The following is a 15233-nucleotide window of genomic DNA, read 5'->3' as shown; positions in this document are numbered from 1 at the left end:
GACCTGGCAAAAGCATAAAACCATGAAATGTTTGTCATGTAGTGAATTCAACTGAAGAAATTGGTTGTTGACAAAATGCTCTTATAGCCAACAGGAAAAACTCAGAATGGTGACTGCTATTTTTTAGTTTAGCTGACACACAAGGAAAAATATATTACAGTGTTATATCCATTTCTAAAATTGCCCAAATATTTGGTCACTTTTTCTTAGTTGAACAGGAACGAAACTTTCTGATTTTATTAAATGTTTTTAAAATCTCTTCAAATATATTGGAATAAAAGTATGTATGGAAGCCCTCTCCCACTAATGTGATTATGGAACTCATTATTTTTGACAAGTTTTCTCATTGTTTTGAGATACTAAGTCGTTATTTTGAGAACATTACTTACAGAACCTTTTTTTTTTTCATCACATTGCTGGAAATGGGCGTCTATACTAAACTGATGTTCTCAAGTAACCATAGGTTTTCCCCAGCTGACTGATCCCTCTCTTTTGTCTGTTGTCTATCACCTGTTTTATGTTCAGACTGATTTCAGACAACACTGAAACTCTCTCTCTCAATCATGTGACATTTCACCTCTTCCCTTTGTGTCCAGCTGGGTGGGTTTTGAGGCCACGACTTCCAGGGCCAGCAGTTCATCCTGGAGAGAGGCGAGTACCCCAACTGGGATGCCTACAGCGGCTCCCTGGCCTACCACACAGAGCGCTTCATGTCCTTTCGCCCCATCTACTGCGCTGTGAGTACCTGCGGGGGGGGGGCTAAATTAGACAGAAGAAGAGAGAAGTGGGAGTGAACGAGCATGAGAGGGCAAATGGAGATGGTAGTGAGTGACAGAAGGAGGAGAGTGAGCCACGCAGTGAGTGACTGAGGCAGCTCAAAAATAGAAAAGAGACAACTCAGTGCCGAATGCCTGCTCACTGTGTACGTCTGGCGTAACGCTAACTTTAACACTAATTCTCCATCCCTCCCCCTCCCCTTCCCCACAGTCTCACCAGAGCAGTCATATGATGATCTTTGAGAGAGAGAACTTCATGGGCCGCTGCACCAACCTGTGTGACGACTACCCCTCGCTGCAGGCCATGGGCTGGTCCATGCCCGAGGTGGCTCCATGCACGTGCAGAGTGGAGCGTAAGTCAGTCACTGATCCTGTCACATTCTAACTCAAGACTGGTGTTTGGTCATAAAAAGTTTCTGAGGAGTATAGAGAGAGCAAAATGAGAAGGGAGATGGAGGACTGAAAAAACTAGATCTTAATGGTCGAAACAGGTGCAAGTGAACTAACATACCTTTATCTTAAGTAGTCGTATCTCTCACTAATCAACTTCTTTTGTGAATAATTTACCATTCTCCTCAAAAAAAACCAAAAAAAACTGATTTGTACATGCACATATATAATCTTAAGGCGCTGCCATTGTCTTTATTTTCCTCCTCTTTTGTAGCCTCATCAGTTTAATTATCTCACTCACTCCTCTCCACTTTAATCCTAGAGCAGCTTCAGTGGTTGGAAAAACAAATCTCAGAACTGCATGACAGGGTCACACATTCCCAACACTTCTCAAAGCTAGATCACACTTACTTTGAGTGACAGGTCAGGCTGCCACTTTGTGTTCACAGTGACATCTTGCAACAGTTATTTGCTGGGTTGCCATAAAATGTGATACAGACGTTTCATGTTTACTGGAGAATGAACTGTAATAACTTTGTAGTAGATAGAATACTGATTATATAATACTTTTATATCATGATAACTGCTGAAGCTTGAAAGAAAATTTGGTCCAACAGGATGGTTGACAGCTAACAATAGAGTAAAGAGAGGAGTTAAATCAAATGCCACAGAAACACCTGAAGAATGTTATAACATGAAGCAGCACATGTAAAAAATAATAATTTAGCTCTTTGTGCTCACTTCCTCTTCCTGGCTCTATCTTTGTACAGCTTTGTGTGCTATGAGTACCCCGGCTACAGAGGCCAGCAGTACATCATGGAGTGTGAGAGACACAGTGGAGACTACCAGTGCTGGAAGAACTGGGGATCCCACTGCCAGACTCCCAAGATCCAGTCCATCAGGCGCATCAGGCACTGAAGGGGAACAGATGAGGACTAGAGACTGCAGCAGATGCCTGGCTCAGGCTAACACCCGCTCACTGTGCTTTGAGGGGCCCGATCTAAGTCCAAAGCCAACTTTAGGTTTGGTTCTGAGCTTAGGGCTTCATTAAGTCAGCACTGTGATTACAACACAAAGCATCAGTGATGTAGCAGCTACCTCTTTATCCCATATTCATATTTCTGTTAATACTCATTTTGTTTTAGTACAAGTGAAATAAAGTTCAAAATCAGAACATGAAAAGTCCTTTCTGTAATTCCTGTGTGAGTGCACATATGCAGAGACAGTGACAATGGCAACTTACAGTTGATAACAGTTCATCAAATGTGAAAATGAAGGATTAAGGATTAAGGATAAAATAGAAACAAAGGTCACTGATGATCCCATACCAGTGAAACTATTATGATATAGTGACGCAAGTTTTTATAGGTTAGAAGTCTGCTTCATGTATCTGCAAATGTTCTGAATGTAATACGTACAGAAGCACAATGTTTGTGTGTTTGTTTCTTGGTAAAACTTCACTGTTTTACTCCTTGACCCATATTAATCAAGCATCTCAGAATCCCTGCTTAAAGTTAAACCAGCACAGTGATATATAATGGCATTTTCTGTGGTTAAATATATTTTCAAGAATTTAATTCTGGAAAGTGATTATTGTTATGTAAGTGTACTTCTGATGTTCAATTACAGTAAAATTGGTAGGTGGAGCTTAGAGATAGATGATGTGCAGATACAGTCTTCTTGACTGAACTTTCGCTAAGCTTCATTTCTACTCTTACATCAGATACATACGTTTACGCTGCTGTAATCTAAATTTACAATGTGTGGGTATGTCATTGTACTGTGTCACAATAATTGTAATGAAACATTTAGTCTTGCTCACGTTTCCATGGCAATAAGTTTAGGGCAGTCACCGTTGGCTTAATATAAAGTTGGTGACTTTGACAACACACCACCACCCACCAGTAAGGAGGCTGTGCAGAGAAATACAGTCATGTACAGCAGATAGACAGACACTTACCTTCAACACAGTCTTTAATTACATTTGCAGGTGTAAAGTACAAAATGAATTCCTGTGAACACAACACAGAAACAACAATGTCATAGGGATCAATGCAACATCAGGTACCTTTGGCTTCGTTCACAGAGAGGAGTGATTTGCATTGAAAAAATTAAATGTTAAATATCCATCATAGGATATAGATGCTATTCCTCTCTCCTACAGCTGGTTTAAAAAGAAATTGATACAGTGGTTATTGTAACAGAATAAACCAGAGGTTAAGTAACTCTAATCAACCCTAATGTCTTTGCAGAGTACCTACAAAAATTTGCATGATACAAAAATATGTGAAATATCAGACCATCAGTGTCAAAGTGTGACAGCTTGCTGTCCTGAAGTCAGGTAAATCAGGGTATTTTAACTGAACATGACATAACTTCAGAAACTAAAAATAAGACAAAAGTGATGCCAGGGAATGAAGTGACAGTCATCAGTGATGACAACTCAAAATTCCCTCAGCCAAACACCGTGTCAGCCAACAGCAGGTCCCCAGACCAACTTGTCATGATTAGACAGCCCATAGACATTTTGCTGTGTCTCCAAAGCAAAAGCGCAGGTGTCACTAATAACATTAACAGTGGCCCTGTCTCATTCAGGTGTCCATGTCATGACAGTGAGGCAGTGAGGCAGTGAGCCAGGACCCTGAAACTGAAGCAGCTACATGGAATTCAGCCATTGCTGATTTTGTTATTCGCATCTATGATTTTTCTACTGGGACGAGTCAAAATATCTTTTGGAGAAAATGGCCTGTTGGAAGCCTGTTGGATTCAGTGCAAATAAAGCTGTTAAAAATAAAATAAAGCATCATGAAAAATTAGATATCTAATAACTGTATAGTATATAAAACAGTTTAATACTTATAAAGCCTTAAATAAACACAAATTTTACAATACTCTTTGGAAGTCATGTGGACAGAGTGATAAGTGTGCAGCTTCATGACATGTTTGTTGTGACAACTTCTGTGCTAAATGGTGAGGTCCTTCTCTTTTTTAGTCACGCTAGAGGTGTGACACCAGGGATGGCAGTGCTGGTCAGTCTGCCACTTTGTTCAAGACTGAAATATCTAAAAATCTGTTTGATTGCCATGAAATTATGTTCAAACATTTATGGTCCCCAAACACCTGCAAAACTAATGACATTCCCTTCAGCCTTGGGTGTACTTTCTGTTTAGTGCCAACTAGCAAATGTTAGCCTACTAACATATTCAATTAAGATGGTGAACATGGTTAACATTATAGAAAGCCAAAGTCTTGGCATCAGTCTGGGCTAGCCTCTGTTCCACTATCTTCTGTACCTCAGTGCAGTCTGTCATTCAGCGTTTCTTTCCATATTTAAAAATAAATCACCATCTGGCAAGAAATGAAAACATTTGTGATTTAACAAATGTTTTCATGCTTTCTAGCTGTAATCTGTGTATGTACAGCATTCAAACTGTCCTGTTGTTATTGCAAACATGTTGTAATCCCTGAACTCATTCATGGACTTGTCTTTTCTGTTGAGGGTTATGGGAAATGGTGTTTGTTAAAGGCTAAAAAAATTATTAACAATATTAGATCTAAAAGAATTTGTTAAAAAACTACTATCCTTACCTAAACACATGAATCAAGCCACACAACATACAGCTGAGAAAGGCTGTGTTCCATGGCTGGATGTTTAGCAAATGTCAATGTGATTTTGAATAAAGTTTTCTCAATACAGGAACTTAATCCAGAAGTTTCAGTTTCACCTTGGCTCTCCATTCCTGCTTAACATCAGCATGTTAACATTGTTACTGTGAGCTAACATTAGCATTTACAGCACTGCTCTGAAGTAGAGCCATTAGCATGGCTCAACACTCCTAGACCTGTTTACTGTTGTGGTACATGAAAACATTTGAGACAACCCATATTAGTAATAATACCCCACTGTTACTGGCATCGACCAAACATGACTGATGCCCAAACCTGCTGCACACTGAATTACACTAAAGCATAAACATATATTCATACATTCATCTTTAACTTTTGCAAAAGTTGAATTTAACTCCTCCCAGCGGACACATCAGGAAAGTGACACATATCTGAGCTTTTGATACTATCTTGAGTTAGGTTGTTGTCTCCAACAAATATGCATAGATTAAGGGGTGGAAGGTAAACAAAGGCAGAGGAACAACTATATAACTGAGGCTGTTGATGCTGTTCACATCCAGCAGGATTATGCAGGCTCTCTAAAAATGACTCCATCAAAACACACTTCAACCTGTGATTCAAGATAGAAAATCAATTCCTCATTTCTTTTTCTGTCACTTGCAGTTCTTTCTTTGTAGAGATGGGCTCTTTTTAAATGGAACCAGTTTATATTACAAAGTTTGTTGAATGATGAAGCACAAAAGCAGCTACAATCTCCTCTGCAGTTATGGGTACATTTGGTAAATGTGAGCCACATGCTGTGCGGCAAAAGAAAAACAAGTATTCTTGTTGTATCCAGTGTATGCTACCCTTTGAGACTGCTGTGCCTGTTGTTAAATAGCTGTGTAGTTCTTCCAGTTTCTCTGCCTTTTCATCTGGATGACTGTTGTAATTATAGCTGAACTTGTAATTCAAGCCTTTTAAATTAAAGCTCTATAAATATTTTTGTTTAGTGTGGTATGAAAGGATTATGTTAAGTATAAATATCTGTTAAAAAAATGAATGGAATCATCAACACAACAGCATCCATCTCCCCTCCTCTCTCCCTTTCCTTTTCTCTCACCCTCTCTAGCGCTCGTCCCTCTCTCCCTCCTTCACATGGGCGTCCTCTTTGTCCTGTTTGTAGCGGTGACCCTCCACCCCTCTCCTCCTGGCTCTGGGTGAGTCAGCTCCCTGGGCCCCTCCCACTTGGCCCCCTTCCTCCCTGTCCTCTGCTTCTATCTCTTCTGCCACATGGTCTTCGTCCTCCTCCTTCTCCTCCTCATCCTCCTCACTTCTCTCGGAGTCTGACTCATCTGAGTTGTCCTCTTCCAGGTAGCGGTAGCCCTTGACCTGTGGACATAAATGTCACTCTGAAGTCAAAATGTGTTTGCAGACTTTTAGTCACAACTTAAATATTATTACAATAAAGCACAGGCTATAATGACGTTTAATCCACTCGTGAACAGCTGAAGGATTTCATTCACACAGGGCTGGTAGAGTGCAGGACAAATCACTGTTTGCAGGAGTTCAAATCTCACTTCACACCAGATCTCTATTATTATTTTTTATTCTTTATTTCTGCATGACACAAAAAAAATTGAGTGAGTGAATAAAGTGTTTACATGCTGGGTGTAAGAGCATCAGCTAACTCTGTTATCTAATGCAGAATAACTTGATGTCTGGTGTGTACTGTGCAGTCAGATTGGATCTTCTACAAAAAGGTGAGGGTTTCAGTCTTAAACCAGTTTCTGGATTGACTGCTAAAGCTGTGTGCAGAAGATCTGTAAACATCTGGAAATCAAAGACCCATGGCACTCCAATCATACATAACAGAGAAAAACAGAAAATCCCCACAATGTCAAAGCTATAACTAGGTAAGATTTGGCATTTCTGCTTTAAAAAATTGTTTATCTAAATACTTGCCTTGCTGATTATTTTTCTGTTTCTTGACTGACTGATTAATCAGCTGTGTCAGGCCTATATATTTCACCAGACCAAAGCTTAATGGAAAAAAACAACAAAACAACTTTACAGTCACAGCTACACAACACCTGCTAAAGAAAGCACTGCAGTGACCGACTGAATTTACAACCTTCACTCCACATAAAACACTGATGAACATCATTTATGTACATTGGGGATGTGACCTAATAAGATACAGCAAGGAAAATTCTTGTTTCTCACTGGCTGTTAGGTGGCTATTAAAAGCGTGCATAGGACATAAGTTCATCTTCAATTCAAACCTTGTTCTAAATCAGCGCTCATGGTTTGTTAGTCAGTTAGTAAAGTTACCTAAGTACAGGTAACCATAGCAACAACACTTCTTATTTGTACTATATTCCTAAATTATATTAAAAAATTAAATGACATCAAGCGCATTCAAAAAACAGATTGCTATTTGAATCCAGGTTCTTGTTTTGCCTCTGTCAACTGGCCTTGATATGAATGTGATATTACACCGTGATGTCCTGATATACAAAAAATATTAGATTTTACAGCTCCCTTTAAGTTGTTTTGTTATCAGGACACCTCCACATATTCTCATTTAATTATGATGTGATTCATGTGTGGCAAAACCATACTAAGTACATTAAATGTAAATTAAAGGCCTAAACTTGTTGCATAAAAGCTTCTTAACTTCAAACCCACATGAGATCATGTTTATATATTTAATAGTGCATATAGTAATTAAACATATAAGTAATGACTATCTACTCATTCTATGATCCTCAGCCAGCATATATGCAAGTCAATTTTCTGCGCTTTCCTATTTAACAACAGATGTACTTACTGATTCATTCACTGCCAGTTTTTGCACATCCATTCTCAGATGAAAATATTGCACACAACTATATTTATTCATCATTTGAGACAGTTACTGTGAATTTGTAAATATCCTTATGCTGCAGTCAGCAACTACTCTCATCCACAAACCTGCTCTTAATTGCAACCTAAATCATTTTCCTGTATATATTTTAAAGACTTTCTTAGTATTTATACTCCTTCATTTTTTCATAATGTTTGTTGTTACCTACTGTTGCTGTCTCTGCTGCTGTAACGCAAGAATTTCCCTCACAGGATCAATCTATCTATCTGTCTGCCTATGTTCTTCCATATCACTAGAACACCATTATTTTTGGATATTGTATATATATTTTATACAAATCACCCAGGTGTAACTTGAGTGCCACTTACCATAGCTGACCTCAAAGTCAACTGAACTTCTAATTGCAATTTGTTAAGTAAACTACACCAGGACACTTTTTTTGGGCATTGTAACGAAATGATTTCACTAATGTGTATTTGGGCAGATTCAGGCAGTCACTCATGACAGACTGGATACCTTGTGCCGTGGCCGAGGGATACGAGGCAGTCTGGGCCGCACGTCCCTGGCCAGCCGACGCTCCATCACCCAATAGCAGTAGCAGGCCACCAGTAAAGTGGCCAAAAGGATGGAGAGTTTGGCCTGAGGGAGAGGAACAAAACATAACAGATTTTTCCTGTAAAATGTGGATCAGATGGTTGTTTTTGTTTTTATTTTTTGAGCATATGAAACAATCACATACCCTCATAGGCATGTTGGACCAGAGGTAGACTATGAAGATGGCGATGGCCTGCCACCAGTGATAGATGGTGTACACAAAGTCCAGACGTTCTTTTTCTTCAGCATACAGCATACCAATCAGAGCTGACACACACACACACACAGAGCAGTTGACACGTCATGTGTGAACAAAGTTAGTGAACAGTACGTACAGACACTTCAACCACAGCTGTTACTCACTGCTGACGCCCGTCTTGTTTAAGGCAGTGCCAAGACCCCACAGCACAGTGATCACAATCAGAGGGCCCAGATACCATGTGCCCTTTATTGGAGGTTCTTTAATATGTAGGGACCACGCCAGGAGGGCCACCAGCAACACAAAATGCACAGCAGCGCCGCTCATCAGACACAGCCAGCGTGGGAGGCGTAGTATGCAGAGGGAGAGTGAGGAAAAGACGGAGCAGGAGAGGCCGTAGACGACTATAAGGAGCCACAGAGATTTCAGACCCAAAATGCAGACACCATAGGACTGTGGAGGGAGAGAACGAATGACAGAAATTAGATGAAATATGCATATATTTCTTATTACTACAACCTACCTGCTCCTTTACAAATCCAATTTTAGCATTTTGCTTCCAAACTACTCAGAAACGCTAACAAGTTAAGCAATGAAAGTTAAGTCTACTCTACAAACTCCATTGATACAGTACCAGAGAGAATCCGGTGACGGCAAACAACACTTCAAAGCCACTGTAAATAAAGAAAGGGCAGAGCAGTCTCAGGCGGTAGTCCCTCAGGTGTTTGAAAGGCAGCTGGAAGATGTTTCCCCAGCCTATGCTGCGAAGGTCGATCTCCTCTGTTGGCCGGTAGGCAGCGCCACACAGCACAAGGAACTGTGGATGGCAGCAAATGGCAATCAGTAATTGTATTACTCTGCCTGACTGCTATGCTTTGTATATGCTTTGCTGAACTGTAAACAATAAGGCATTTCTTTCCAGCACATCATAGGACAAAATAACCAAATGTGAAGCACAGAGCAACACTGCTGACTTAAAATTACTAAGAGCTGCATTAGCCCCTTAACTAACACTAGGAAATTAAGTTAAAATAAATACATAGGGCGATGTGCAAACATACTTTCTACAATCCACACTTAATCCAGCTTTCTTCACTGCTCTGAACTGCACATAAGTGTGAGACTGTGTCTGTTCATCCATCTGTGTTAGCCCTGTCATAAACCAGTGTGTGCTGGGATAAGTTTACGCTCTGTGCATCACTGAGTGAGCTGAGCAGTTTAGAAATTGGAAAGTCACTTCAAACTGAAGCTGATTAGTGGATAATATAGCTCTTACTCAATCACTAATCAAGGTTAAAATGGCCCCAGTCATGATTCCTTTTGAGTTCTGTGGATATTGTTCCACTGAACACAAAAGCCATATTTAATAGTGAAATAAAATGAAGATGTCAGGTGTCACCCATCTTAAAGCTGCTCTAATCATTAATTGATAATCAAGTAACTGTAAGTAATGTAAAAGGTGTCATAGTGATGAACCCACAGATAATTATCACCAGAAATAGGGCTCCAAATGAATGTTTTTGTGTGTGTGTGTGTGCTGGATGTGTAAACAGGTAACTGTTTGTATGTCTGTCATATATGTTCACACTTTGTTGTGCTGCCTCCAATTGGCTTATATTTGATTCGTGTTAGACTGAATACTAGCAGGCCTCGAATTTACATCACTTGATTAAGCATATTAGTACACAACAGCTGGAATAATGACGGTTTTATGGGGAGTATGGGCAGTCAAATTTATGTTACAAATGTACATCTGTAACAACAACTGGTACCTGGTTGTAATGGGCCAAATTGGTATAAGAGGTGCATGTGCCAGTGTGTGCACGTGTGTTAGGGAACACTTACAATAATCATGCCCAGGAAGGCAAAACCCATGAGGACACTCTCCACCTGGATGAGCAGCATGGAGCGTGGCAGTCTGGTCAGCACGGTGGTGTTGAAGCCAGGGATCACTCCACTGACTGCTGCGCCTGGTAGAGGAAGAGGAAGCCAGCAATGTGATAGGAAGCTGACAAAAACTTGTGTTTCCTTTAGCACCTTGCCTACTATGGCATAATGGACAGAAGGTGTCCCCAAGCACATGTATTTCTACTTCATGCAAACCTATGAAACTGTCTCTGTGAAATCAGAAATCTAGGATCAATGTGCAATGCATTCAGGGAATCAAAACGACTTTCAGGCTGTGGTAGTGGTAAATGATGCCACACGATTTGTATGAAAGCTGGATATCTTAAATATAGAAAATTAAACATTGAAACATTTTTAATTCATTGATTTTATAGGAAGAAGATAAAAACACACATTAACATATGACATTGTTTCTTGTTTCTGTATATCTGGCTCTTTATCTGCTGAGCGCTCCACAATGTCCACCAGCTACACAATGACTTTGTCTGCTGTTTGATACTGGACAGATTAGATTATTATTAGAGCCTTTTCTCCAAAATGATCTTCCTGTTGCAGCTGGAATCAAGGCTGATGAGAGCAAAATAATGAGTGAAAAGTTGCTAAAAGGCTATGTAGAGCTGGGGCCAGCTGCAGATGATAATTCTGTGCAGTCCAAATGACCTCTTTAACTTTCACTTACTAATTAGATCCAAAAAAAACAGCTTTAAGTTTAAATTTAGTGCAGCCTATTGAATTTAGATTTAGACTTAGACTTAGACAGACTATATTGATCCCTTTGGGATGACTCCCTCGGGGAAATTACGTTTCCAGCAGCAAATACAAACAGAACACATCACACAGGGCAGTGCAACAACAGTTTGAATTTGCATTGTCTCGAATTGTAAAACTCTTTTGGTCAATGTTAACACTGAATTTAGAAATATATATATAATATATAGAAATAGATAAAAATAAAAAGCTGATTTCCTAAGCAATAAAATGCACTCTTGCTCATTTCAATGCACTCATGGTTTTTACTGCTGCAGTCTCAGTTGGTCTGGTATGACCAGTGGCTTACAGTGGTTAATGTCAGCTACTGTTAGCAAACTTAAGATTATAACTGCTAATACTGGAGTGAATCCTCATACACTGTTATCCTGTGGTTATTTGTGTGCAATCATTCATCAGTGGAGGCGAGGTGACGTGTGTATTTACCACAGGTTTTGACATTGCATAGAATGTGGTTGCTTTCATGCAGGTAGTCGTTGAGGACAAGACGCATTGGGAACTCCGCGAAGACAAAACTCAGCTGTTGAGGAAGAGAGAGATGACAGGGACCAACGTCTTTACTGATGTTACACACCATGAAGCATTAATGAACAAAAGATGGTTGAGGACTTACATGGAAGATAATGTGGAAAACTGAGTGGAAGATGATGATGTAGCTGTGGCACGCTCCTTTAGGAAGCTTCTTCTGCTCCTGCACATGCTCTTCCTTGTAGTTGACATACTCGTAGTACTGCTGCGCCATCCTGCATGTGTGTGGTGTGCGAGAAGAAATTCACAGCAAACACACATTAGGAAACATACCCATGTACCATCAGGTGCAGGTTAGTCTGAGGCTTGTACGATTGTGTACCCTCTCAGAATTCATGGTTTGAATTGACTTCACAAAGGAGAGCCTAAGACTGTGTCTGACATTTTTATTTTCTATTTCTTTCTGTATTCAGTTTTAGAAAAATGTCATTCTTGTCTTGATCTTATGTTTAAAAAAAAGAATATCAGCCAATATACTGCCATCAGATTTTACAAATTTTTAAAATCCTCAACAATCCAGTACTGAATGGCCATGTGACCCAAAACAATTAATGGCTATGTTTAAGTTAGTCCAGGTAAAATAAAGTACACTTAAATTAAACTAAGTACACTTAGTATACTTCCTGTACATATAATTAATGTACTTAAAGTCCACTTGACCATATTATTTCAAGATAAGGTGTTGCCTAAAAATACTTTGGTATTTTTTTTTTTTTTTTTTTTTACTAATGATGTTGCTAAAAAACAGCACACTTTTAAATTAAATTGATTGATTCATTGATTTTTTTTTTTTTACCTGGTTAGTGTGGTGTAAAAAATCAATCTGAACAATCTGAGCCAACCCATCTATCTACTGAGATCCCAGCTACCTATGCTGTTCGACCTTCATTCCATGACATCATGAGGGTCAAATTTCAGGCAGCTTATGAAACATCCTCACCCACCGTCTCCTCCACATCCTGTTTCTCACCTAGTAATGTAATTTCCCAAGGAAGCCCAAAACGGCACAATGGCTACACCTATAGCTACTGCTGATGGAACCAAGGTGTAGTAACGCTCCCAGTAATTGGTTGAGACGAAGAGTGCGTAGATTCCTGAAGCCAGGAACATCATCCACTTAGTACCTAGAAACCTGAAAGAGAGATGAAGTATAGAGTATATATGGACAGAGCAAGGACACTGAGATCAACAAGAAGGTTTTATCACTAGTGTTTGTGTGTGTGTCTACCTGATGAGAACAGGGGTGTACAGCAGGCCTATAATGGGCGTGACGTTAATGCCCATTAACATCTTGCGGTCGATGTCCTCCAGGCCAAGGTTGCTGTACTTCACCTCACGGTAGGTCATGTCATAATGGAGGATCAGCTGCATTTGCAGAAGGCCTGTAACACGCACACGCAAAATGCATTTAAAAGTACATGCTGCAACTCTGCCTGTTTGTATTTCTCTGACCATTTCATCATTTTTACTCCTGTCAAACTCACCCATATATACACTGTACACAATCATGGCTCCCACACTGGCTGCAAGAACATTCTTGATGACGCCCAGCCTCTTCCTCCTGTAGTATTTCCTCTCCTCTTCCTCCTCATTGTACTCTGCCTGTGGACCCAGAAACTCCTCCATCTGAGGAAAATAAATTATAATAGTGTTATTTTTCACATGAAACTTAAACTACTGCAGAGAACATTATGTGGTTTTCCACAGAACAGCTGAGCTCACCTGGCCCTGGATGTTGTCTTCTTGCCCCACATTTAGCAGTTCGTTCATGCCGCCATTGGGAGGTGCTACAACACGATCAGCATCTCTGATATGCTCTTCTCCATCACTTGCCTCCATCTGGTGACCAAAAGGAGTAATACTGTAGATTACTAGATGGTTAAATGCACTTTCTGAAATCACCCAAAACAGTCAATCACTGTAGTGTTCCTGTAACATTACTTTCATGATGTATCAGTAAGAACTAGGGTTTTCAAATCTGTTACACACTAATGAGAGAACATTTAGATGATGATATTTTGATAACAGAGTAACTGATCGAGTACTCTTTTCTTAGTCTTCTATAATAGTAAGAGTAAAGGCTCAAAATTTTGCCCCATCGCACCAGAGATCCTTTTTTTCATGTTCTTTACATGCTGTTTGACAAACTCCAAGCAGCTGTCATATGCCTTCTACTCAAAGTGGCTTTTCCTAGTCTATAGTAGTATTAGAGTTGATGTACTGTCATTGCTTTAAAATACACTGCAGCTCAATATCCCTCTTGGGCTGACCAGCAGTACCATGTGATATGCAATTATTTAATATTTTCTGACATTTAATGGCCCATATTTATATGTATATATATTTATACATTTAACCAACCCTTATTACAGCTACCAAACCAGTGAAAAGGTGACAGCCACACCCACTGCATATGGTAATACACAGCGTCATGACAGACTTGAAAACCTTAAAAATCTTTTTTCTTGTAACACGATCTCTTTAATATACAATAAATCTTGTATGTAATTAAGTAGAAATAGGGTTAAATAACTCTCTCCTCCTCTCCTGTCGTCTTAATTTTTTGTAAATTCTTTGTAAATTAAGACGACAACAACCTCTTCCTTTTCTGGCGCCTCCCCTCCCCTTATAATTGTTTTTTTTTTTAGCAGACTACTACTACAACAGCTTTCTGTGCTAATTGGATCTATCTCTCTTTCTAAGATGTCAAAGGTCAAATCGACCCTTATGTGTTATTACAACAGCCAGTTTAACTGTGACTCTACAATTATTTAAACACAGTTCATTAAATTCTACCACGATCTCTGTTAACTGTGATTTACAGAGTGAACTGATGTTCTGGAGCCTTTTGGTCCCTTCATTTTCACTCAACAACTACGACCTACATTGTTATAAAAGAGGATATGACCTTCTACATGTTCTCCAAAATGTTATGTTAAATACAACATAGCTACTTCCCTTGTTAGAGCCGTCATGGCCTTAAATACCAAAGAAAAAAATCAAGCTTCAGTGGTTAACATGTTTGTTGAACATGTTCTGGGTATTCAGATAGAAGTCTGGTTTGTTTTCCACTTTGAATGCTCGAATTTCCCTCAGCGTGGTTTTAGAAACGAATTTAAACACTCCTGAACGACTTAATATTCCCTTGTTAAAAGTGTGTCTGAGCTAATGTTAACTCTACGTTATGTCGTCTGACATTCATATAACGACCTCTGTTGTAGTAGTATCTAAAGTGGTGTTTTTAGGTTACTGTTTACACTACTGTCAGCCAGACATCTCAGGTTTAAGAACTACTGTAAAATACACCTACCCAACGCCACGCACTTTTTTACCATCTACCCTCACCCTGAACATCACTTACCGTTCTTGCTGCGTGGGGCTCCTCGCGGACACCGGAATGAAAAGTCTGTCCACCTGAGCGACAGAAAACAGACGCCACCTCTGTCTCAGTGTCACTCTCAGACTCTCAAGTTATTGGTTCCTCTTTCCGGCGTACAGCGGGCAGGTATATATAAAAGTTTCGCGAAGGAAACGAAAGTTAGTTGTTTTCACTTCCTCACTGACATCTGCCTCAACATTTCTCTTAAAGCTACAG

At 39.7% G+C, this 15233-nt stretch overlaps 1 protein-coding gene and 1 pseudogene across 1 annotated transcript; one reads left to right on the top strand and one right to left on the bottom strand.

Annotated features, from left to right (window-relative positions):
• The first annotated feature begins 596 nt into the window (after nt 1-596).
• LOC108885752 (beta-crystallin A3-like) lies at nt 597-2990 on the top strand (annotated as a pseudogene).
• Nucleotides 2991-3122: 132 nt separating this feature from the next.
• LOC108885749 (protein unc-93 homolog B1) lies at nt 3123-15195 on the bottom strand. Its single transcript, XM_018680172.2, has 13 exons — nt 15000-15195; nt 13361-13477; nt 13123-13264; nt 12867-13020; nt 12609-12770; nt 11724-11853; nt 11537-11630; nt 10280-10404; nt 9069-9251; nt 8599-8887; nt 8381-8502; nt 8158-8280; nt 3123-6164 (listed from the first exon to the last, which is right to left on the bottom strand). Exons 2-13 carry the CDS (start codon nt 13475-13477, stop codon nt 5901-5903), a joined length of 1905 nt encoding a protein of 634 aa, XP_018535688.1. The 5' UTR covers nt 15000-15195; the 3' UTR covers nt 3123-5900.
• Nucleotides 15196-15233: the final 38 nt, after the last annotated feature.

The sequence above is a fragment of the Lates calcarifer genome, unplaced genomic scaffold (assembly GCF_001640805.2).
Source record: "Lates calcarifer isolate ASB-BC8 unplaced genomic scaffold, TLL_Latcal_v3 _unitig_1028_quiver_1004, whole genome shotgun sequence".
Classification (NCBI taxonomy): domain Eukaryota; kingdom Metazoa; phylum Chordata; class Actinopteri; family Centropomidae; genus Lates; species Lates calcarifer.
Note: the sequence above shows the minus strand (reverse complement) of the source record. Positions and strands in the feature narration are given on the sequence as shown.